The following is a 25,701-nucleotide window of genomic DNA, read 5'->3' on the forward strand; positions in this document are numbered from 1 at the left end:
AATCAGCAAGTAGTTCTCTTGCCAGGTTACCTCTTTGATCTTTTTCAGAAAATCCCGACTGTCTTTCAGGTAGGACGGTAAACCTTCTACATATCCTCGTAAGAAATAATCAATGTACTTGGATGTTTTTTCCAACAGGGAGCCTATGGATGACACAATAGGTCTCCCTGGAGGATTAGACATGTCCTTGTGCAATTTAGGCAATAGATATAATATAGCCACTTTGGGTGTACGGTTCAGTAGAAAGGAATATTCATTCCATTCCAAGATCCCTTGTGTGTGCCATGTCTTTAACATGTTGTGATACCGCGTATTGGATTCGTCAATCACAACTTTTTCTACAACCTCGTAACATTCTTTGACTTCTAGCTGTCGTAGCCCTTCCTTAAGATAATCACATGTGTTAAGAACAACAACGTTCCCTCCCTTATCCGATTGTCGGATCACAATATCCTTATCTGTTTGTAGGGATTTAATAGCTGCTCTTTGTTGTTTGCTCAAATTGTCATTGTGCCATTGATTTTTATTTTCCTTTCTAGCCAGTACTTTCAAATCAGTGATCATAAGAGTTTCAAAAATGTCAATGCCACTCGGAGGCATGGTGGGATTGAAGTTGGATTTAGGGGCAAAATCATTCTCACAATTCAAATCTGTCTTAAAGCCCAATGATTGGGCTGTAATAGGACTAGATTCGATAGTGTCTTCGCTCTCTAGTTCTTTTAAAGCAATTAAAGTGTTAACTTCATTGATGGTGTCTTTCACTGGAATGATCTTGGTAATGTGTTTTTGTGGTTGAATGTTCTTGACTTTTAATTTGTGCCACTTGTGTAAACGTAATTTTCTTGTGAAATGATACAAGTCAACCCTTTCCTTAGAATAAGAAAATGGGGCAGTGGGACAAAAGGACAGACCATACTGTAGTACATCGTACTCAATACAATTCAACAAATGATTAGAAAGGTTTACCACATTTTGGCAGTTCATCATTTTTTGTTTTTTTGACCCCTTGTTTCCATTCCCATGGGGGTTATTGTGGTTCTTGCTCCATCCGCCACGTCTGATTTGGTTCCAGTTGTTGATTGTCCTCTTGCGCTTCTTCCTCTTCCTCTGCCTCGTCCTCTGTACCCCCTTCCTCTTCCCCGGCCACGATCTTTTTGCCAATTCTGTTGATTCTGAGTTTGGTTCATTAGACGGAATTCCTCCCAAAAATTTACTGGTCTGGTTACAGTTTTCTCAGTTGTTGTTCCGTCGTCAGAAATGTCACTCTCACTCACATCACTTTTGTCACTTAACTCTCTTCCACTGGTTATAGTTTTGTCTTCTGCAGGTACATCCACCTCCTTGCTTTTAATATTATCAAATCTGCGACCAAAAGTGAAGATCCTGCCTGATTGATAATCGATCTTGTCTCTGAGGAATTTCCGTTGTTTCTTGGCTATAATTTCTTCCTCATATTTTTCAAATCTTTTATTGATCTCCTCGAGTTTAGAAGTAAACTTTTCTGGAGTATCTTCCTTCATTATTTCTTCCTTGAGATCAGAGATTGATTTCAACAAAGATGCTCGCTCTTTCCAGGCATACTTAATTAGTATCGATAGCATTCTGTTGGAGCATTCCATTAAGTTGCTCGCCCATTCATTGGCAAGCTCTGGGTCTTGGTCCTCATATGATGGGGCAATGAGAATGCGGAGACCTCTTGGGACTCTGCCCTCTTCTTGGTATTTCTCCAATGTTAACGCCTCCCACCACTTTGAAATCTCCTTCTTCATTAGTTTCTCCAACTTTTGGTATTTTTGACTTAAGGAAGTAGGCGTAGTTCCCATTTCCTGGGCAGGTAACTTGTCACTACTTATCGTGAACATAGACTTCGCTCTCAGCCTTCTACGTGCATCCATGTCCTCTTCCATAGTGGCTGGTTAATCAAACCGTGTTATTTTAGAATTTCAAACGTAATTGTTAGCCTTGTCTAATTTAAGACAAACCTGAATGTGAGCACAGACATTTAGGAGCCCCGCCATAAATCGTAAGTCTAAAGTAGACGTCGCTGGTGGAGGGGACGGTAGCGGTAGGAGCAGTGATTGAGTATAGAAAGTCAATATACTCTCCGGAAAACAGAAGGAGGGGGATCTGCTCACCCGTACACGTAGACTTAGAAAAAATAATAATAAGGATTACTCACAAAGAGGGTAACTTGTTTGGATCCTGACGAGTCCGTCATTGATCGTCGTACTTGTAATCCAAATTGCCGTCTGCGGTAGAAATTCAGAGATTCCCCTTGTCTTGGTGCATACCAAGAAAGTTTACAAACCAACGCTCCATACTGCGGTCAACCGGTAAATCCAAATTAGTATCGAGCCACACTCTCAGAGATTACCGGGACGCTTACACCGCGGTGCCATCTCAGGGTCCGAGAATCCCTGTCACGAATACAGTTCCACAATGCAGCAAAGCATCAGATGCACTCCTTCCCAAATGAATGTCCAAACACAGGCTTGAGGCTTCACGGTGATTTATTCATCAGAATTTTAAGCCACTTTTACCCAACGCGTTTCGGCGTAACCGCCTTGGTCACGGGTAGTTCCACGTTTAGTGCTATACAGTTTATAAACATAAAACGTGACGAAAAAATAATAACAGAAATAGGACTGACATAGAAACTGCAATACATGATGCCTAAATTATCGGCCATTTTGAAGCAGTGCCACTAACATATGAAGAACTGCAGTGTTACACTCATGCTTAAGTCTATAACTTTACTAAGCAATTCATCTTGTACAAATGCATTAAATAGAGACCTGCTCCTAACAACAAAATAAACGACACCTAAGATTTAAAACACATAATGCAGGCAACTATAACTCACGCAACCGCAATCCTCTGCTGATGACGTCAGATATTACATCAGTGATGATATATGTGTCTTTCTGAAAAATAAATATTGGTAATATATGTATAGCTAAAGATTAATGGAAGAAGACATGGGTAAATAAGTTTCTAAATACAGTGATGTAATATCTGACGTCATCAGCAGAGGATTGCGGTCGCGTGAGTTATAGTTGCCTGCACTAACTATAACGGGGGAATTTCATTGGTTTTTTACGAGTGAAATGTCCAGCTAACTATAACATGTGTGAAACCTATGTTTTTTTAAGTGAATATATATATAATCACATATCCTTTCCTCGTGTCAGTATGCCTTCTCTACATAGATATCAGCCTATCCGGATATATTTCCACATATTTTCTTAACTACCCACCTCTGAGTACCCATGTATCCTTCCAGCGTCCTGCTTTATTCCACACCACATCCCTCACAACATATACCTCTATATTACAGAATGAATTGTAAAACTGTACGTGACAGGCTTTCTCTCCGTGCATTTGCCTGCTGATTGCCAAGTACGGGGTGTCTACGTCATTGGCTTTGCAGCAAACACTGTCGTCTAGGGCACTGCGGTGAGGGGCTTTTGTGTTCCACATATCAATTTCCTCTCCAGAATCTTTCCAGAGGGTTCAGAGCGAGGAAGGAGGTGCCGTTTTCTTCCTGTGCTGAGAGAAGTGATCAGCCAGCCCTTGCACCCCGGGATCCGTGGTGGGCTGCAAATTTGCAGAGACAGGGGGAATTCGACAAAGTCAGAGTGGGAGAGACTTTTTGAAACAGAAATCTGTTCATACCTGGAAAGGCACGGTCTGCAAGTGTGTGTAAGAGGAGAGCATTAGACAGAGACTAGGCACAGGCAATGATAGATAGAGGCAACAACGCAATCGACAGCGAGAGACATGAGAGTGTGAGAGGAGAGAGAGGGTGTGAGAGAGCCAGTGGGGAAAGAAAGAAAGAAAGAAAGAAAGAAAGAAAGAAAGAAAGAAAGAAAGAAAGAAAGAAAGAAAGAAAGAAAGAAAGAACGAAAGAAAGAAAGAAAGATAGAAAGAAAGAAAGAACACGTGAAAGAGGGAAAGAAAAAAGAAAGAAAGAAAGAAAGAGGGAACACGTGAAAGAGGGAAAGAAAGAAAGAGAAAGAACAAACGAAGAAAGAAAGGAAGAAAGAAAGAAAGAAAGAAAGAAAGAAAGAAAGAAAGAAAGAAAGAAAGAAAGAAAGAAAGAAAGAAAGAAAGAAAGAAAGAAAGAAAGAAAGAAAGAAAAGAGAAACGGCAATTGAGAGAAAAGACAGTCACTAGTGATAGTTCTATGGGGCATTTGATTTTGAGGGGACACATTGTGCCGTACTCATCCCCTCAAATTTCTGCAATTTAGGATGTTACTTTCTGCTGTGGGTGGGGGCTGGGGGCGAAGGATTCCATTTTCTCACAGAAACTCTCCTTAAAGATTTCTTCGCTGTGGTGTCCTGAAGAAAGCCTCAGGCGAAAGAATGATATCTATATAAAGGGCCCCTTCCGCAGCTCGTTATTTCCACTGTGGTTGTAGTTCCAACTACAGTAGTGAGCGCCTGCAATTAAAAGGGGCTGTGTTTTCATTCTGTGTCACATCTGACATGGCTGTCGTACTCTGGCCCGAGCGTTGCTTATACACAACTAACTATCTCTTCAATTAAAATGACTCTTATGACGTGGAGGGGTCGATGCGTGTTGCTCTGCTGGTGGCACACGACAGAGACACACAGACTTGAATGTGACACCCAATTATAGAGGGGGGCTTCGGCAGCCTGCATAAACCCTGCTGGATTAGTTTGGGGTGCGTGGAGGCGTCTTGTGGGTCCATGGGAGCACAGGGTGCGTGGATGGGTCTGCAGCCGTGCCGAAGTGTCATTCCTGTCACGTGCTGACACGTGAAGCATCCTGTAGGAATCCATCAATGACCCGCGTCTGTCATTCCCTGCCCGCACCCTGCTGTCACGAGGCAGCTAAAAAGGCGGGGTGGCGCACTGACTGACTGCCGACACACCAGGTATCCTCACACTCACTCATGCCGCTGCATAATGTACTTCTAGAGAAACCTTTTTGAAGCCTGATTTACACGCCCTAAAGACGCGCAAGAGCATTGCTGTTGTGTATGAAACCACTGAAGTGGCTGTATCTTGGCGCCGGGAAACCCTTTCTGGGTAGCTGTTGCGCCTTACAAGTTTAAAAAATAAAATAAAATAAAGTACGCGCTACATACCGAAAGTGACTGCAATGAAACGCACGCGTGTCATCATACATGAACTTCCTACATATAAAAAGCCCAATCACTTTTTCTGAGTCTGACCCTCTGGGGGGTAACCACCCCCCCCCCTGTCGTCCTAAGCGCGAGCTCCTCTCTGACCTGCTTTACATTATTGTATGCGGCATTTTGAGTTAGCCTAAAGCTCAAGGTATACATAAACAAGCTGGCGTTCCAGAGTCAAGGACGATCCTGCCGCATAACTACCTAGTGGCATTACATGGGTCTTGCGAGCGCCGCTTACACTGACTACGGGGCTCCTAGGCGCACAGCCGCCCACGCTCCCTCTGGCAACGCCCCTCGGCGCCTCCCACGTCCCACTCACACATTTACCTGCTGTCCGGCGCTGCTCGGGGCCGGAGGGGCGCCTCTCGCCCGGGCTTCACAGCTCCAGGCCGGTGGACTCGCCACATTCCCAGTTCAGGAACCACGGAGGGCGTGGGAAAGTTCGGCAGCCGGTGGCCGACTCCAGCCGCCCCCCTTCCGCAAAAACACAGAAAGCGCGGCTCTCACCCCGTTCCCCCGGTGACTGCAGCTCGGCTCCGAGGCGCTTGGCGGAAGCCCCCTTCGCCGCCATGGCTGGATTGTATATTTGTACTAATCCTCCCGGGCAATTAAACTGCAGGACGAGGACACCACCAACCTCGCTGAAAATACCGAATAAATGGTAAGGAATACGCACGTAAAACATACCCCAAGAGTAAGGCGCCAAAATGTACTTGAGAAGGAGGCTCTCCTCTCTACAACCCTCCCTGTCCCCCTCACACCCTCCCCCTCCTTTTTCGCATCCTCGTCTGCACACTCTCCCCCTCATGATGTTTCGTGCCGAGCTTGTTTCGGAGCATGTGTGATCTGCATCACCTCTTTTTTTAATTTTAGGAAAAGTACCTCTGCAGAAATGAAACCAAAGTAAGCCACGGGAGGGAGGGGTGTGTGTGCGTGTGTGGGGGGTGGGGGGGGGGGGTAGATACTATTTGGGATGGGTGAGCCAGGGTGCCCCTTCCTGGAAGCACTTATTAAAGGTATTACAGGAATATTTCAATTCAGAGAGGTGGGCATGTGTCGCCAGCCCACGTTCAGCCGTGGCCTCATTTCTGCTGCGGAGCGTGTGCCTCCCTTGGGTCTGCCCCCGGTGCCTCCGCGTGCGCTCACTGAGTGGGCAGATTCCCTCATCCCACACCCCCCTCCCCCCCACCGCCGCCCCCTCTCGCTCCCCTCCCACGCAAAACACGAACCAAGTAGGGCTTCCCACTGCGCGCTCCCGAGGCCGGGCCAGGCGCAGCCTCGCGTCTTTCATGTCCCCCGTCGCCCCCTCCCTTCTCCCAGCTCCCTTCTTTTGACGTCGTGAAAAAAAAGCCAGCTCTGGTCGAGTGAGGAGGGGGCGGGAGAGCCGGAGACCGAGCGAGGCTCCGGGATCTGCTGAATCCTCTCAATGATGCGCCGGCGATGAGGAGGCAGAGCCGGGGAGCGGGCGGAGGGCTCCGCGGAGAGGACGCGCTCCGAGGGGGCTGACCATGCTGCTGACCGAGGTGCTGACTGCGGGGCGGGCGATGTCTCCACAGCCGACGTCCTTCGCGCCGCGTCTGCCGCAGACTGCGGCCGCCCGTTGAAGCTGCGCACACGGCGGCGGAGGCAGCCTCTGTCCGCCTGGAGGACGGGAGACACCAGTCGCATCGTGCGGGAACCCTGCAGCCACCACAGGGCGTCGGGATCCAACAACTCGTAGCGCTAGGAGCCTGCACCCACACCGCAACGGGGGCAGGATACCGCAGCTACAACAGGGCTCCGGGAGCCTGCTGTAACCACTGAACAGGAGGAAAGCTGCAGCCACAGGGCAACAGCAAGCCTGAAACTACACGGGGCCGTGGGCCAGCAGCCCACACTGGGACATCTCAACCATCGGCACCGGGAGCCTGTAACCATCACAAGGCACCGGGAGGCTATAACCATCACAAGGCACCGGGAGGCTGAACCATCACAAGGCATCTATCTGGAGCTTGCAACCACCGTGAGACTGCAAACACACGGCACAGAAAGCCGGCACCTGGAACCAAAACAAGGCAACCACAGGGCACCAGAGAGACTGCAACCACACAGCACAGGCTGCTAGCAGGCAGGTACCCGGAACCTGAAACCCTCACAGAGTGCCAGAAAGCCGGCACCGGCAGCCTGTAACTATCACAGGGCGCCGTGAGCCTGCTGCATCAGGGCCCCGGCTACACAGAGCGCCGGGAGGGCTGCAGCCAAAGGCCGCCTGGGAGACACCAACCATCCACCCAGCACAGGGCAGCGCGCACTGAACTGAGGGCAGCCACCAACCCCACATTGCATTCCCGGCACGTCTGGACTCTCTCTCTCCCTTTCACCGCAGCTTCGCTTGAGGAGAGAGGGGAACAGAAACACAGAAGGGGGCAGGAACATCGACCCCAACTCCACCGTGTGTTCTTTCCCCGTCTGGATGTACAAACATCGCGCCGACACACGGTAAGTGGCGCTTCCTTCACACCGACATGTACTCTTTCTGTGAGATAAAATGCGCGCAGTCAGTTGTCTGTCGGCGCAGACAGGACAAAGCCACCGCAACTGCATTCGAGCCCGCGACGTTTTTCCGTCCCTCCAAATCCTGTCCCTTAATTGCACTCAGCATTTCTGCCCTGCAACCGAGCGGCGCTCATTGCTGCCCTCCGCCCACCACCCGAAAGCGCCTCACACAAACCCCGATCACGGGCGCGTATTTTGGGTTATTCTTCTATGGTTTTTGCCCTATTGAAAGTTGAACATGTAGTCACAGGGCAATGCCGACGTTTTCTACCGCCGCAGTACTGAGCCCTCCTGAAATAAATGCACGTATCAGCGATTTGATATTGAAAATGCAGCACCTGTGTCATTAGCCAGGGACGTGTCTCCCATTCTTTTGAGTGAAGTCTGATTTAAAGCGATAAATGCCAAAGGAAACCATTTTTTTCCAGCCGGGGGATTACGGCTATTCCGATTCTGTAATGTGATATTTATGATTTGTGGTGGGTGGGTTTGAACACACAGTCCCTGAATCCGATCGCCTTTGAACTGGTTCCAATAGTGTGCCCAGGCGCTCTGCGTCTGCAAATCCGAGCCAGGCGATGCATGCGCCCCCCACACTCGCGCCCCCACCTTCTCCCAGACTCAGCAGCCTCTCGCTGTCAGCTGCCCCTCAGATCTGCTGATCTCACGGGCATGTGCCCTACAGAGATTAATCATCGCTAAACGCTTTAATCAGCTAAACTGGGAGATGTGTAGGTATGTGGGAATTAAACAGCCCTCGCGCTGCTCTATCCCGACCTCCTGAGCGTCGGATTCAAGTCGCCGACTGTCACGGTCTAATTATCCAGGTAGGATCAAAAGCGCGCCAGCTGGTGCACTGCCGTGAACTTCAAAGCGCTCGAGCCCTCTGCCTCGTGCCCCGCACGCAACTTTGTGGCGGGTGCCATCCCCCGGTCCGGTGTTAAAACTGGCCCGACGGCTAGACGCGTAGGTCACCTTTTCCAAGGCATGTTTCCAATTCTCACTGTGAAAGGAAACCCCAAAAATAAATGTATGGGCGCCGTGTCTATGGTGACAGGGTTTGACAACATTCTGCAGGCAGCTCCTGAATTGGTGCAGAGGAAAGAGGGACGTCTCGGTCACTTATGTAACAGTGGGTGTAATATTGAAAATGGCATTGCATAATGACATCTGACAAAATGATTGAAGCACGGAAATGCAGGTGTAAATTTGAGCTCGTTTGAACCCGTGGCATGTGACAAGATGCGTAGGGATGTGCATGTATTCAGGTTTGTGCTGTTGTAGTTTAATGGGCTGTTTTCCTTCTTTTCCAGTTTGCTATCGCCCTACAATGGAGCCTGCCCCCGCAGAAGCCCGCCTTAAAGCAAGCATGTTGTGGGTGACCCTGCTAAGCACAATTGCCCTCTGCTGGACCACCCCCATCCCTTTGATAGAGGACTCGGAGGAGATCGACGAGCCCTGCTTTGACCCCTGCTACTGCGAGGTCAAGGAGAGCATTTTCCACATCCACTGCGACAACAAGGGCTTCACCAACATCAGCCAGATCACCGAGGTCTGGTCGAGGCCCTTCAAACTCTACCTGCAGCGGAACTCCATGCGGAGGCTGTACGCCAACAGCTTCCTGCACCTCAACAACGCCATCTCCATCAACCTCGGCAACAATGCCCTGCAGGACATCCAGGCCGGGTCCTTCAACGGCCTGCGCGTGCTGAAGAGGCTCTACCTGCACGAGAACAAGCTGGACGTCTTCAGAAACGACACCTTCATGGGGCTGGAGAGCCTGGAGTACCTGCAGGCCGACTACAACGTCATCAAGCGCATCGAGAGCGGGGCCTTCCGAAACCTGAGCAAGCTCAGGGTTCTGATCTTGAACGACAACCTGATCCCCCTGCTGCCCTTGAACCTCTTCAAGTCGGTGTCTCTGACGCACCTGGACCTGCGCGGGAACCGCTTGAAGATCCTCACCTACCGGGGCATGTTGGACCACATTGGGCGGAGCCTCATGGAGATCCAGCTGGAGGAGAACCCGTGGAGCTGCACCTGCGAGATAGTGCAGCTGAAGAGCTGGCTCGAGCGCATCCCCTACACGGCGCTGGTGGGGGACATCACCTGCGAGACCCCCTTCCACTTCCACGGCAAGGACCTGAGGGAGATCAAGCGGAGCAAACTCTGCCCCCTGCTGTCAGAGAGCGAGGTGGAGGCCAGCCTGGGGATACCCCAGCTCACCTCCAGCAAGGAGAGCGCCTGGCCCACCAGGCCCTCGTCCATGTTGTCCTCTTTCCATTTCACTGCTTCCTCTGTCGAGTACAAGACCTCCAACAGGCAGCCCAAACCTACCAAGCAGCCCAGGGTGCCCAGACCCCCACCGACATCTCGAGGCCTGTACCCCGGGCCCAACCAGCCCCCCATAGCTGCCTACCAGACGAGACCGCCCATCCCCATCATATGCCCCTCAGGCTGCTCCTGTAACTTGCACATCAATGACTTGGGATTGACAGTGAACTGCAAAGAGAGGGGGTTCCACAACATATCTGAGCTTCTTCCAAGACCCCTCAATGCCAAGAAACTGTATCTAAGTGGCAATCTCATACAGAAAATCTACAGGTCTGATTTCTGGAATTTTTCCTCCTTGGATTTGTTGCACCTTGGGAACAATCGCATTTCCTACGTCCAAGATGGCGCCTTCGTGAACCTCCCCAACTTGAAAACTCTGTACCTGAACGGGAACGACATTGAAAAACTGACCCCTGGCATGTTCAGGGGTCTGCAGACACTGCATTATTTATACTTTGAATACAACATGATTCGAGAAATTCAGCCTGCTGCGTTTAGTCTAATGCCAAATTTGAAGCTGTTGTTCCTGAACGACAACCTGCTGCGCACGCTCCCCACGGACACCTTCGCAGGCACTTCCTTGGCCAGGCTCAACCTGAGAAACAACCACTTCCTGTACCTGCCTGTGGCCGGGGTCCTGGAGCACCTGACCGCCATTGTCCAGATCGACCTGAAGCAGAACCCCTGGGACTGCACGTGCGACCTTGTGCCCCTGAAGCAGTGGATCGACACCATCAGCTCGGTGATCATGGTGGGGGACGTGCTGTGCAGGAGCCCCGAAAACCTGACGGACAAGGACCTGAAGTTGCTGGAGATGGAAGTCCTGTGCCCCGAGCTCCTGCAGGCCGCAGCCGCGGCCTCTCCGGCCTCGCCCGGAAACAGTGTCCCGACCAGCTCGTCCGCCTTCGAGTTCTCCCCGCCAGGGGGCCCTGTGCCACTGTCTGTCCTCATCCTCAGCCTCCTCATCCTCTTCTTCTCTGCCGTCTTCATCGCCGCGGGCCTCTTCGCCTTCGTGCTGAGGAGGCGGAAGAAACTACCCTTCAAAAAGCGGCAGGACGTGGACCTGGGCCTGCAGATGCAGTGCCGGATCTTCGAGGAGCGGCCCAACAACTCGCCGGAGAAGGCCGCGGGCCACGTCTACGATTACATCCCGCATCCGGTGACGCAGATGTGCAACAACCCCATCTACAAGCCCCGCGAGGAGGAGCTGGGCCGGGAGTTCACGGAAACCAAGGAGAACAACACCAACTACAGGACTCTGATGGAGAAAGAGAAGGAGTGGACCATGGCGGTGTCCAACTCCCAACTCAACACCATAGTCACTGTTAACCAGGCGGTGGATTTCGCGGGGTTCCACGAGAACGGCGCGCTCTTCCCGGGGGGCATAGACAGAGAAAGGCCGCCCCAAACGGTGGGCTTTGTGGACTGCCTCTACGGCACAGTGCCCAAGTTAAAAGAGCTGCATGTCCACCCCCCTGGCATGCAGTACCCTGACTTGCAGCAGGACGCCAGACTCAAAGAGACCCTACTGTTTGCCACCGGGAAGGGCTTCTCAGAGCAAACCCAAAGCGAATACCTCGAGTTAAGGGCCAAACTCCAAACCAAGCCGGATTACCTCGAAGTCCTGGAGAAGACCACCTATAGGTTCTAGTGTGGCGCAACTCGTCAGCGCCCCAACACGCATGACACAGATGAGATACACTCGCGCCCCCCCAAGTTGTTTTTGGGGAATGGGCCATAACCAGATCATTGGTCAATGAAGTGCCTTCGCAGACTTTTGCCAGCAACGTTATCAATCATTATTTTTATAGGAGATTAAGATACATGACTGTGCCATGTAAGGTATGAGGGGTCTGTGTACTGATCCCACTCAGTAATTCCATGTGTCTTTTTGGTAGCACCTTACCTTTTCACGGGAGGGGGCGGGGCTATGGAATCTTGGCTTTCTTATACAAAGATTTGCCCATGGCACAAATTCTGTACATTGATGCAGTTTGCTGCATGCCTGGAAACTGCAGGGGAGGGTAATGCTCGAATGTTCTCACTCAGACACACCCACCCATCCATCCCGCCATTCTCCCATCACGCAGATGCCCGGGTTTTCCTGCAGTTGTTCCGTGTTTATTTTCATCCTTTTCACGATTCCTATCGCAGACTCGCTATCTGTGTACAGCACGCAGCTAGGGAAAGGCGTCATTGTGAATCTATGCCTCTGGGAGTGGATGAAAGGATGCGCTGCTCTCTCTTTAAACAAGCTAAATATGCACGTGGGCAAGTGTGTGTGTGTGTATGTGACACACCGACGTACAAGCATTCTGGATGTGAACACACACACACTACACACACACACACACACACACACACACACAACACAAACACTCCACAAACACACACACACACTCCAAACACACACTCCACACACAACACAAACACTTCACAAGCACACACACACTCCAAACACACACTCCACACACAACACAAACACTTCACAAGCACACACACACACGAGGCTATACATTCCACTAACGGCTTTCTAAGAATCACGTTTAACAGTTTCTCGCACACACACAAAGAACTAAGAAATGTGCATATATTTATTCTGTATTTTCAGTGAATATTAATTGTAAGGTAATGTTTAATCAATGTACAGTGATTATGCGTCTGGTATAGCTTTTCTAATAAAATATATCTTTTTGGAGAAAACACAAATACACACACATATTTGTATACATATATGTACATGTATGTGTGTATACAAATATTTATATATTCATATATACATATATATGTTCATACATAGATACACATTCACACGCACCTACATTTATTTATTTAAAAAAATGATAGCTTCAAAACAAAACACTATCTATCTATCTATCTATCTATCTATCTATCTATCTATCTATCTATCTATCTATCTATCTATCTATCTATCTATCTATCTATCTATCTATCTATCTATCTATCTATCCAAACACTTCCTAAAATCTCTGAAAACCCTCAACCATTTTAAGAAATACGTTTTAAATCCAAGTTTTATTAGGTTTAACTGAATGAAATCTGTATTACCATAAAGACATACACATATTCATCAAAAAATTGCATTGAAGAAAACACCACCACGACCCCGAAGGATGCAAATAGTGCAAACGATGCAATGCAAACACAACCAAGCAAAAAATACCAGGCACCACATGTTCACGTGATCGCTTGAAAAGACACTCATATGCTGAGTGGAAAGACCAGTCTTCCAACCCAATCAATCTCTACCTTCCGTCTCACTAGCACCCAGCACATACTTGGTTCTAGCAAAGCTGCTGACAGTATTCAGCTATCCTCTCTCATTTCTAAAACAATAAGGCACCCCTTTTAACCTGCTGTTTGAAGCCTGCTACACATATACACGGCCTCTAGAATATTTCGAGGCTTTCACTAAGTTGCAGTTCATATAAGTTCGAGGAACCCTCTAGTAAAATGCACTAGTTTCAAGTCATCTTTTGGCTTGCTTCAGTGTGTGATTAACCTTGTGTGCTAAGCTCAGCCAGGAGCTGATGTCTGCTGCCGCAGCGCGACAGCAGAGGGCGCTCGCGCTCCAGTGTTCGGAAACGCACCGTGCCCTGATGCAGAGCACCCTCCCGACAGACACCCTTGAACTCCCGCGCCGACCCATCCCGAATCTGTCATTAACGAATCCATTACTGCACCCTGAATGTAATCTATCAGATGTCACGGAAGCCTTACACCGAGATCAGAGGATACTAGCAAGGCCGCCGGCCGCCATTACACTCCGGCTCCTCCACCGTGGGCTGCGGCTCCGTCAACAAAACACGTCTGCCATTTCACGCAGTGCCCGAAGCCCTCCCGCACAGGCAGGACACCAGAACACACTGTGCACCCAACACCGTGTACAACGCCCCCTCCCCCCGCCGCTGTATTTATAGCTGTCACTTTTCACCGTTATGTTTCGCACGTTCATTCCCACCCCCCTCAGTAGTAGTGCTTTACCGTATGGTGTTTATTACTGCTTTCAGCACTAATATTCATACTGTATAAAAAAAAGCATGCGCTAGATTTGAACACACACTCCGAGTGCAAGGCCGGACCCTGAGAACTCACGCATGCATTACATTGAACAACCACCCTGATTTTATTTTATTCATAATTTATTTCATTTTTTTTTTTTTTTGCAAATCAGGTTTCAGTGCTACCCCTAGTGTTACTGGTGCTGTGCCCATTTAATGCCCTGTGCCCATCCGCCATCTCTAAATATTAGGGGAACGTTATAAATAATATTTATATTTTATGGACTGAACGCAAAACGTCTTCAACAGTTAAAAAAAAGTAGACTAAAGCTGTTTCGCCAGGACACGGCCGCGGAATCTATTCATTTATTGAAAATAAATTTATTCTATGAGAATGACATTTTTTTGTATTAAAGAAGATACTTTTGGCTTATTTGGAGTTTCATTTCCCTGTTTAGTCAGCTCGGCTTTGCCTGTGCGTGGTAGAGAGTGATTGCTTCTGCTCTTATACTGTGATCGATGCACAACATGCATAATCCTTCCTAATGTTAGCATTTTTGCTTATGTTCCTTGAGGTAAGTGCATTTGTCGTGGGCCCAGCTCCCGGCATTCCACCGCACCGCGTTCATCTCACCAGTGGGGTGGCATCCGGAATATCTAATACCCTGTGAATTTATCTGATGAGCAGTGTGTGGGGGACAGATACTATTTGGGGAGGAGTGAAACACGTGCCATGACCAATTTCCATGCGTGAGATGTTAAACGGGCACATGTTTTCAATAGAGGCCTATTTTTATCGTACAGCAGCATGTCCGTGGGCACGCCGCTCCTCAGCAATTTATTTAATGTCTTGCAAATATAGGGTCCTGCGCTGGAACAGGGGTGGTTGACTTGTTATTAGGGCTCCGTTTTTCAAGGTTTATATTTTTCTGACATTTATGTATTCATCCATATTTATTTCTTGCTAATCTTATCTGCATTTATCCATACTTATTTGGGTGGGTTTTTTTGGGTGGGGGGGGGGGAAATGAAGGTGAAACTGGTATATGTATACGTTTATTTAGCCATACATGTGCACTCATAGTTGAATGCCCGACAGGTTTCAATTACCTGAATACCCACAGATCAGATGAAAAATCATCGCACTGATATGAAATATGCAAATTTTAGTATCAACTTTGTGCAAATATACTGATGTTTAAGCCTCGTTGCTAACTCTTTCCCTGTCAATCTTCACAGCCATTGGCCTGGCAGTCATGACTGACAGCATTTAGAATCACTCAAAAACAACCGAATTACGTTTTTTCATCCACATTTAAAAATGAATACAGACAAGAAAATAATTCTGTTTTCTGTCTGCTTTTATCTGCAAAAATCAGTAAAAAGGGAAAGAGGGAAAATTGTTTTTAATCTCATTCTGTGGGCACCACTGTGGGAAACAAGCATACAGGTTGCTAAAAGGACGCAGGACTAAAACCTCGTCTACCTACTGCTGTTCTTTATTAACTCTATGCAGACCAACCTACTCCTAGCCCCTACAACAGGGTTCTCCAAAGTTGATCCCGAAGGGCCAGATCCAGGCCAGATTTTTAGCATATCCCCATTTAGATCAATGTAGTTATCTTAGAATCTGGCATGGATCCAGCCCTCCAGGACCGACTTTGGAGAACACTGCTCTGCAGAGGTGGCTCTGGTGGTAAGTCCCACTCAGCAGCAACAAATGTTTCCTGCTTGGCCCTGTCACTGGTTTACTTATTTTGGAAGGATGCCCCCTGAACTACTATGGTTATCGGACGTTTCATGGCTGCAGTTGCAATTTTTCTTCAACCAGTGGAATGGCCACTGTTAATGAGTTGTATATCTACATAAGAATGTACTGAGTGCAATACAATTGGGGCACCCAGGTTTTATAGTATTTTTTGGGTTGATATTTCCATCTGTATATTTATTTTTGGCTAATTTTATCTACATTTATCCATGTTCATTTTGGGTTTTGTGGAAAAATGAAGCTGAAATTTGTATCTTTCCATATTTATTTAACTGGTGAATATGCACTCATGTTTGAATGCCTACTAGGTTTCAGTGCAGTAAATATCACCAGAAGATAAATCAATGCACTTATAGGACAATATGCAAATTTCAGTATCGACCTTGTGTGTATCTACTGCTGTTAAAGCATCTATATTAAAATTTCTTTCTTTTTTTAGTCCCCCTTACCAATCAATCCTCACAGCTATTGGCCTGGCAGGCTTGGCAGACAGTATTTAGAATTATTCAAAAAGCAACCCGATTTCTGTTTTTATCCACATTTAAAAATAAATACAGACAAGAAAATAAATGTTTTCTGTCTCTATTTATCTGTAAAAATCCGTAAAAACGGAAAACAGGGAGCCTTAAATATAAAATCGTATTTGTTACCGTTGTTAAGTGTCAGGAACATCTAGGTCTCACGAGAGGCCCCTCCCCTCTACCAACAATAATTAAATATAACACACATTACTCATGGAGGATCTTATAAATAGTTTCTGCTGTGCTTTTATGACAGTTAGAAGTTATATGGGAAGATATTTAAACAGTGAAAGAACTCGGGGGAGGGGGAATTCCTGCAATAGAAGAAAACGTCAATTCCTTGAGTCAGCCAGGGCCGGACTGGGGACTCAAAACAGCCCTGGCAATTTTGAAGGGCCAAGCTCCCGGGGTTGGGGGAGGTGCAAGTATGAAGCACTGCTGCTTTTGTTATTGGTGGGGCGATAATGCGGCACCGCTGCAAAACAAGCCCTCAGTAACATAAAACGCCCCACACTGCTACAAAACATGGCCCCACCCTTCCAGCCTCCCGGGAAAACACTCAATGCCTGCTATGGCCAGTCCAGCCCTGGTGCCAGCTGTTATCCTCTGTAAAGGGGTTGCAAAATGATGTCTAGGAGGACCTGGCTATGATTCCTCGAGTTAGTATCTTCGATGGTTATCACATTCAATTTGTCGTTTGCACTGTAGTAATAAACACTAAGTTACGAATGCCACTACTCTTGTTCCAAGTAACATGATCATAAACCACATTTGTTTTAATTGCCTTTTATTTGGATCACAGACTTCATTGATGACTGTTATATGGTCATGATATTCAGTTGGAAGTACATTAAATATGTGTGTGCTTTCCTTTCTTGGCAGCCAAAATAAATGTGGCCTTTTTTTTATATATATGTTTTTTTTTGGCATTTTCATATTACAAAGTCAAGTCAAGAGTGCTTTATTCGAGTATTACTCATAAAAGCAGACATACAAACATATAATAAAAAAACAATTAAATCTGAGATGTCATATTGACATACGCACATTTCTAAAAAGAATACAGATTATTTTCAGAATAAAAAATATACATAATCACAGAAGTAAAATTCATTAATGTTGGTAATGCAATTAAGTACAGTTTATAAAATCTTTATACTAAAAAAAAGAACCATTTAGAATTTCATTTCACAGGTGTAAAGTTCATGATGTTGATGATACAATTGAGTATAATTTGTAAAATCTTTATACTAAAAAAGAATCGTTTAAATTTTTTCCAGATGACACGATAAATTACACTAAACAGAGAATAGACAGTACTTTAGCAGTCTCTTAGCGTCTAGGCAGAGAGTAGTCACCGAACTAGCATATTACAAAGACAGATTGTGTTATGATACATAATAAAAGTGGCCTCTTAACACATTTTTTGAATACGTAAGCTGAGAAACACATATTCACACGATTGTTACTGCAGTGCAAATGTCCAATTCCATGTTATTACCACGCTAACTAACTGAAGCAAACTCGGCTTACCGCCTCAAAGATTCTATTCTAGAATCACTTCATGGCTACCAATAAAAAAATGTGGTGGGGCGCGAAGGACCAACCTCACCAGTACTGCACCCTCCGGTGCAGCACTTCTATCCCCGATCGTGTGCACAAGCACGAAAGGGAAGGATTTTCCTCATGCCCATGGATTCGAATCCAAGCAATCCAGGACCTGCTCTCATGCTGAGAGCAGCTCCAGGATTGGTGGGAGCAGGCCAACTCAGCTCTCATTTTGAGGCTGTGGGCCTATGCCCGCAAACCCGTGGCCGTTTCACAGACAAGGGATTGCTGGGTCTTCAGTGCGCATTTCGGGCTGCCTGTAGCAAGAGAGCCTGCTAACCCAACATATGCACTGCCGGGGCAACTGTAATCCTACAATGCAGGATTCAGCCCCGCCCCCTGCACTTACATTCATGCAAGCTAGTAGAATTTAAATTGGATGGCAACAAAATGGCATTGCCATGCCATGCTATTTGATTTATTTGTGTGTGCCTACTGCGCTACAGCAGGTGGGCCCAGTCTCCGCCGCCGCTGAGGAGGAGGTGTCCCTGAGAAGAACATAAGTGGGCCCTTGTACAAAAAGGCCTAGTTATTGTGTTTTTACCACACAACATAGATGCCATTCCTTCTACTCTGCTTATGGTTATAATTACTGCATATTTAAACAGCATGGGTTGAGCCATACACGCAGAGGCGATGAGTGTAATATTGCTGAGGATGGGAATCGAAATCCTGACTCACTTGAGGATTAGCCTCTGGTGAGCCACAGCCCCTCCAACCCTCAGCAATGGAAACAGGTGGTTTAATCCACTTTACACAACTGCATACCTATCCTGGAATATAGGTCTAGTAGAACTCAGTCAAACTGATTAACTAGATTATTAACCAGGGGCTGTAGTGCTTCATTATTAGGTTGTGCTGTGACTTAGGTGACTGGGTGACTTATGCAGAAGACTACTGTGCTATTACTGCACTTGCCACTGACTAACCAGGTGTACCTTGGTTGCAACAGATCCCTTACACATGGGACCTCTTGGCTATTATTTGTGGCTATTTATTGTGGTCCTAATGCTAGCAGAGGGAAGGCCCCTTACCAAGGAGCTGGAACCCAACACCCCCTTTTAGGAGGATCATAAAATGAATGTGAACAACTCTTTTGACCTTATACTGAACCTGGCACAGGATTTGATTTCCAATTTTTGAACACTTGCCTCAGTTCAATCGAGCACTGTAAGACCACGCAGATGGCAGCAACTAACGGTACACATATCAGCTAACAATAATAAATGTATTTGTTTCTTGAGTGTTTTGAAATGTGCATGTTGGTCGAATGTTTTCTACGTCACCTTTCTCGTTGATAAGTGTGTGCCTTAAATTTATAAGGAAGCGTGGGCTGCTGCTATGTTCTCAGAACTGCCATGCTGAATGCTAGCTTAGAACTCGGAGGTCACTGGCCGAAAGGCATCTATTGCAAGTGCAGATTGCACTGTTTCGCTTTGCCCTGTGGTAAAAAGTAAAAATGTGGGATGGGTGTAAAGAGATACAGTTCTGTAAAATAGACTTTTTTAGAGGGTCACAGACTTTCTAGTTTGGCTGATCTTCCAATAGCAGATGGTCCTATCAAACTAGGGCTAGGGAAAGATTGAGAGGGGGCTTGGTGGCGCTCATTAAATTGAGAGTATGCATGTAACTATCAGATAAGCAGCTAACTTGTGTTTCAAACTTGGGGCCTGTTGATTACGGGTTTGGCGGTGTGGCGCAGGGTCTGCCCTGGCACCGCACCACCATACTCGCTTTTGGGCCGCATGCCAGATAACGAATATTTCTTGTGTCTGGTGAGCCTGTTTTTTTTACGTTCCCATGGCAGTGCCCTGAAAATTGGCATTGCAATGAGAACGCCAAAAACGGAACTGTGGTGCATGTAGATGGTGGGGGGAACATGTTGTTTACCCCTGCATGCACCCCAGGACACAGAAGCATAAGGCGGCCCTGTATGACCTTCTTTGTTTCCCCTCTGCCACGGTTTTCATTTCAGTGGAACCGCCATGCAAACCGTGGCTGAGAGGAAACTCGTAATATGCTTGGCCGGACCACGGTGGTCCTTCCAAGCATATTGGGGCCTCCTGGCCACCCCAACACCTCCAGTGAATGGCATTTCCCTGGTGGCTGCGGTGGAGTCCATGGACCGCCAGACGCGTGATAGAGCCCTTGGTGCATTCTCTAGGGTTGGAAGTAATGGATGACTGTAGAACATAAGTGAGATTCAGGGAATCTCTTCTGGTAGGGATGTTTACATCTTAAGTACCTTAGAGTGCAAATACTTTCAGTCTTGTTCTCAGTGCTGCATATAATATCATCTTTGCTCACTCTTGGCCAACCAATATTTACGATGTTGACATTTGTCTTGCAATTGAAGCCTTGTAGGTAAAAGGCTAGGAACTAGAGGAAAATGATGGACATGCGTTTACCAGGGAAATGGTCCATCGACAAAGATAGCTTTCTGTGGTCTATCCAGGAACAAGCAGATGTGGAATCAACCACCAAAGACCATTCTCTTTGTCTGTTTCATCCAAGACCATTTATAGGAAGCGTGACACCACCAGACAGTCCCTGCATGCTGGTGCAATTTGTTTTCTCGGATTTTGTAGGCTCTTGTTCATCCTCTGAGGAGCAGAACCAGAGCTCAAATGTTGTTGTATAAATTGCCAGGGCCTGCAAGAGTGATCTTAGACATAGTGCCACTGGTCTAGTGTACTTGTGAATTTTGAAGTCCAAATACATTTGTACAGTGTGTTCCCTTGCACCTTTCTAGTATTGATGGTAATTAAAATCGTTGTGTAGCTGACTGCCACTGTTTACAATAGTCTTAAGATGTAAAGATCAGTTCTATGGGTCATATGACATGAATTTGCAAAAGTGAGAGGCAATTTTGCATTTTACTACCCATGTTCTATGGAGGAGGATGTTTACTCCTAGATCGCCGTCTTTCTGTTGCCACAATATATCGCTACTGGTTGTCAGTCTATAGAGTTCTGTTGTCTCAATATCTCACTACTGGTTGTCAATTCAATTCAATTCAATTCAATAAAAGCTTTATTCGGAAAGCCAAGCACATCCATAAAAGCAATGTACAAATACAACATATTAAAAATTCCAATTACAATGTTACATTCAGGTTTTTGACAAACCGATGTTTCCATGAAGAACAGCTCTTTCAGTGTGAGGATAATTAGACACGGAGATAGCGAAACGTGTCAGATACAAAATATCTTATTTATGAGCAGAATTCATTTGGATATTCATTTGGAAATATAGTTATAACGCACAATTTTTAAATTTGGTTAAAATACAACTGGCGATCAGGACATCAAAATATTATGATTGGAGATTTGTTCGGTGCCTTATGCAAAATTTTAAGAACTTTGCAATGTTAAAGCATGTTGCAGGAGAGTCCAACATTTGTAATGCCAGCAGAGCTGGACGGCATTCATGTAAAGACATTTGTTGCAGAAGAGGTTTCAGCCACCGTTTTCTAGGTTCAGAAAAGTATTTACAGAAAAAAGTGACGTGTAAAAGGGACTGTGAGGAAATGTCGTCACAGGGACAGGTGGAAAGGTCCCTTGACCAGTCATTTGATTTGGGAAAGGTGATTAGTCGGTGAAAATTATTAAATCTAAATCTAGTGAGTAAAAAAACATCATGAATTGGCAAGTTTAGAATCAGGTAGGGCTCAATTTTATAAGAGGTTTGTATTAGTAGAGAATGCTGAACAGAAGGTTTAATGACTTCTGCGACCAAACGGAGATCGTCAAGATGTTTTAGACATTCCGCCTTAAGTAGTTTTCGGGGAGTCCTTAGCATGTCTTGTGGAGCAGAATAGAAGTTAGGATGGCCCAAATCATTAAGGAATTTATGGACATAATGTAGCCAGGGAATTGTTTGGGCATGATCCAGTTTTTGGCAATCCTTAATAATTTCTTGGGTTAAAAGCAGCTTTTCTGAGGTCCAGATGTGGTGCCACAACAAGATTGGTTGCAATCGAATGAGATCAGTAATAAATGGCAAACCGAGTTCTTGATGGCAGGAATAGGTAGATGAAGATTGAGGGACTGATAATAAGTACCTCAGGAAGCTGTTTTCAGTTTTTTGAATGGAGTCGACTTGGGCGTATCCCCATATACCCGCACCATAAGTGGCGGTGGTGATGCATTTTGGGCGGAAAATTTCCAAGATTTCTTTCAGGGATCTCTTTCCGAGTCTCTGGGTAAAAGACACTAGAGCCTTCAGAAACTGGTGATTTCTGGTCTCAATTGCCCTTTTCCAGGTCCCCCTTTCGTCTATCACCACTCCTAAATAGGGATAAGTTGGTGTATGTTCGATCTTAGTGTTGGTAATAAAGGTGCCTAGTCCCTTTAGTGGTTTTTTGCCAGAGGTCATAATTAATGTTTTATTTGGGTTAATTTTTAGGACTCGGTTGGACATAAAGTTATAATAGCGGGTCAGGGAGCGTTGTAGTTCCAGTGGGGTACGAGCAAGGATTACCGCATCGTCTACATATAGTAATGCGGGAATTGGGCGGTTATTGATCTGAGGAAGGTCCTGGTTCCCTTCCAACATGGCTGCCTCCAAGCCGTTGGTATAGATGGTAAAAAGGAAGGGAGCCAGGACACAGGTTGTCAGTCTATAGAGTTCTGTTGCCTCAATATCTCACTACTGATTATCAGTCTTTAGAGTTCTTTTGCCTCGGTATCTCACTACTGGTTTTCAGTCTATAGCGTTCCATTGCCTCAATATCTCACTACTGGTTGTCAGTCTATAGATTTCTGTTACCTCAGTATTTCACTACTGGTTGTCAGTCTATAGAGTTCTGTTACCTCAATATCTCACTACTGGTTGTCAGTCTTTAAAGTTCTGTTGCCTCAGTATCTCACTACTGGTTTTCAGTCTATAACGTTCCGTTGCCTCAATATCTTTACTGGTTGTCAGACTATAAAGTTCTGTTGCCACAGTATCTCACTACTGTTTGTCAGTCTATAGAGTTCAGTTGCCTCAATATCTCACTACTGGTTGTCAGTCTATCTATAGAGTTCTGTTGCCTCAATATCTCACTACTGGTTGTCAGACTATAGAGTTCTGTTGCCTCAATATCTCACTACTGGCTGTCAGTTTGTAGAATCAATACCAAATTAGATAACGCTTTTCACCACATAGCTTTTTCAATAATCTGAGGGTGAAACTATAGCCAAGGCCTCCACCACATTTTCGTTTGTCTAGTACAGCAATGAAACAGAGCAAGTGTCTCGTTCCTGTTGTTTCTAAGTGGTTTTTTTTGTGTTGTGTTCGTTTTTGTACGTATTTCTCATCGTTTTATAAAACTAGGATTCTGCCCACAGCGGCATAGCAAGGGCACCTTGAGCCCTAACGCAAGAAAGGAAAGTATCCCAAGCTCTGGTTTTCCAGTAAAAGGCAGGCCTAATTGGAATGCAGTGGGCCCCGTAGACCCCGGGGCTCGATGCCACCGCATGCGCTGCCCCATCAGTACCCTGCCCACCCCAGATGGGACTCCTGAGATCTGTGCTGGCATCTGTAGACAAAACACGCAAAGTGAATCATTCCTAACCAAAAGTATGCCTTATAGAAACGCATTTACTGTTTAAAAATAGAATGTATTTCTAAAACTGTTCAAAAATGGGATAACCTATTATCTATTTAAGTTTATCTGTATATATCTATTTATATAGACAGACAGACAGACAGACAGACAGACAGACAGACAGACAGATAGATAGATAGATAGATAGATAGATAGATAGATAGATAGATAGATAGATAGATAGATAGATAGATAGATAGATAGATAGATAGATAGATAGATAGATAGATAGATAGATAGACTTGCCTGTAATATATTTCTGATAATTCCACGAGGATGTTCATCTGCTGCATAAATGAATATTGAGTTCTGCTCAGAGTCTATGTTAATGTCAGCAATTGCAGTAAAATGGAGGCTGGGAGTCAGGCGTGGGCAGGTGCAGCCGCGTGCCCTGTTTACCTCAGCACTAACTGAATGCAGACACTGAGGCGCGAGACAGGCCGTGATTGGTCAGTTCATGATCGTTTAGTTGGAAGCCTCTCTGCCTACAATCGAGCCCCCTTCTCCATTCCTAAGGGACCCCCCTTCAAGCGGCAGAGAGCTGCCAGTTACATTACTGCAGTCGTTTTCATGGCGTAACATGCTTCGAATGCACTTTACAGTGGGCCTTTTATTTTACTGTGGATGGTTTATTTGTGAGATGCTGGTTACAGTCGATATTTTACTGTACAGTTGGCATTATTTTTCAGTCAATTATTTGATTAACAGTTGACATCGGTCTTTTGAGTGGATGTTTTTCTGGACACTTATTATTTTACTTTACAGCTGGCATTTTAATTTAAGGGGTTGTTTTCCTTTAATGTTGACATTGACTCCTGTGCAGAGTGTAATGCTATTTATTACCACTGTTCAGTGTGGGGAGGGCCACTGGCTCATGATACCCCTCCCTGCCACCAGCAATGGTAATAAGTAGAATGTTGTACTTATTCCCATACCACCATTGCTGATAAAATATGCATAAACCATATAGGCAGAGCTACAAAGTATATTGTACTTGACACATCTGCATATATGGTTTATGAATATTTACATATTTGTTTTGAAGCAAATGTATTTTTATTCAAAACCATCAGAAACGCGTAGCTAGATAAGATCACACCCAAATTATATATACACAGTGAAAATAAATGTTTTCAAATAACACATTATTTAGAGCACCTGTGCTAATAAATGTACATTGCAACATTTAGTACTACATTGGAAGGATCAAATTCGAGCTTATTAACACTGTACAATGCAATAGACTTTAAAAAACACTTTCGACTGCCCAACAGATTACATACAGCAATTACTTTACACAAATAATCAACTGTCCTAATGGTCACAAGGTCCCTTGCATGTGATTTCATCATACTGCTGAAATTTAACCCCTTGCTTCCTGGTTTCGATTGACTACCCTTTTATCATAACAATTACACATTAAGAACTTCCCATGGCATAAACCACATGTGCAGATACACACAGTACACTATGCTTTGGATTACCATTGTTGAAGGAGGGGAAGTCATTATAAATCACTTGAGGCTTTGCCTCTCAACGTCATGGTCCCTCACTACACTGAACACTCTTCACAAGCAATAAATAGCACATTCAGGGCTACTGTAATCATGCAATTCTGTGACTGCTGATTTTTTTTTGCATAGTTATGGAGTTGCCACATTTGCCACACAATCCATCATCTGCTGCATAATCTTCAGCTGTTAACAAAAGTACATTGTTTCTAGCACAAATGGATCAACAGTTACTAAAAACGTTGCAAGATATTTTCATGCTCAGGGGAACGCCCTTCGCAAAGAATAACTGGTCATCTTTCACTTGCTTATTTCTCCATTTTGTTGTTAAACTGGTACTAATGAGGTGAAATATTTGCCCAGCTAGTATTACCACGTGTGTAAATGACAGAAAACTAAGTAATACTATTAAAAAATGCGTCTAATTTTTTAACATAATTTGGCTTTTTTTGCCGCATAATTCAGTCAATGCTGCCACTTATTTTGGTGTTCCCCTGCAGCATAATTCCAGTAGGCCTGATCATATTTCCCAATGCACGTCACTCGCTCTCTCCCAACCTTTCTCCCTATGTATACATATTTCCTATGCCCATGAATGTAAATTTGAATCGACTAAAAAAATTAATACCAGACCATACCCTGTAT

General features: G+C 45.7%; 1 protein-coding gene and 1 long non-coding RNA gene across 3 annotated transcripts in view; one reads left to right on the top strand and one right to left on the bottom strand.

Annotated features, from left to right (window-relative positions):
* LOC146785843 (uncharacterized) overlaps positions 1 to 5,624 on the bottom strand; it is a 240,640-nt gene extending 235,016 nt beyond the window's left edge. Inside the window, exon 1 of the long non-coding RNA XR_014970819.1 lies at positions 5,492 to 5,624. This is a non-coding gene — a long non-coding RNA (uncharacterized LOC146785843). The remainder of the gene's footprint in view (positions 1 to 5,491) is intronic.
* Positions 5,521 to 14,479, top strand: SLITRK3 (SLIT and NTRK like family member 3). 2 transcript variants are annotated; one of them, XM_085635201.1, is made up of 2 exons: positions 5,521 to 5,825; positions 9,013 to 14,479. In XM_085635201.1, the coding sequence occupies exon 2, from the start codon at positions 9,030 to 9,032 to the stop codon at positions 11,682 to 11,684; it is 2,655 nt and encodes an 884-aa protein (XP_085491327.1). In that variant the 5' UTR covers positions 5,521 to 5,825; positions 9,013 to 9,029; the 3' UTR covers positions 11,685 to 14,479. The 2 variants fall into 2 exon arrangements, with proteins under 2 accessions (XP_085491327.1, XP_085491326.1); XM_085635200.1 differs by lacking the exon at positions 5,521 to 5,825 and adding an exon at positions 6,546 to 7,642.
* The last annotated feature ends 11,222 nt before the right edge of the window (positions 14,480 to 25,701 follow it).

Source organism: Triturus cristatus, chromosome 11 (genome assembly GCF_964204655.1).
Source record: "Triturus cristatus chromosome 11, aTriCri1.1, whole genome shotgun sequence".
NCBI classification, from domain to species: Eukaryota; Metazoa; Chordata; class Amphibia; order Caudata; family Salamandridae; genus Triturus; species Triturus cristatus.

What these genes read in the sequence shown, in the direction of transcription:
- SLITRK3 (XM_085635201.1), top strand. Translation starts at nt 9,030, where the DNA reads ATGGAGCCTGCCCCCGCAGAAGCCCGCCTTAAAGCAAGCATGTTGTGG.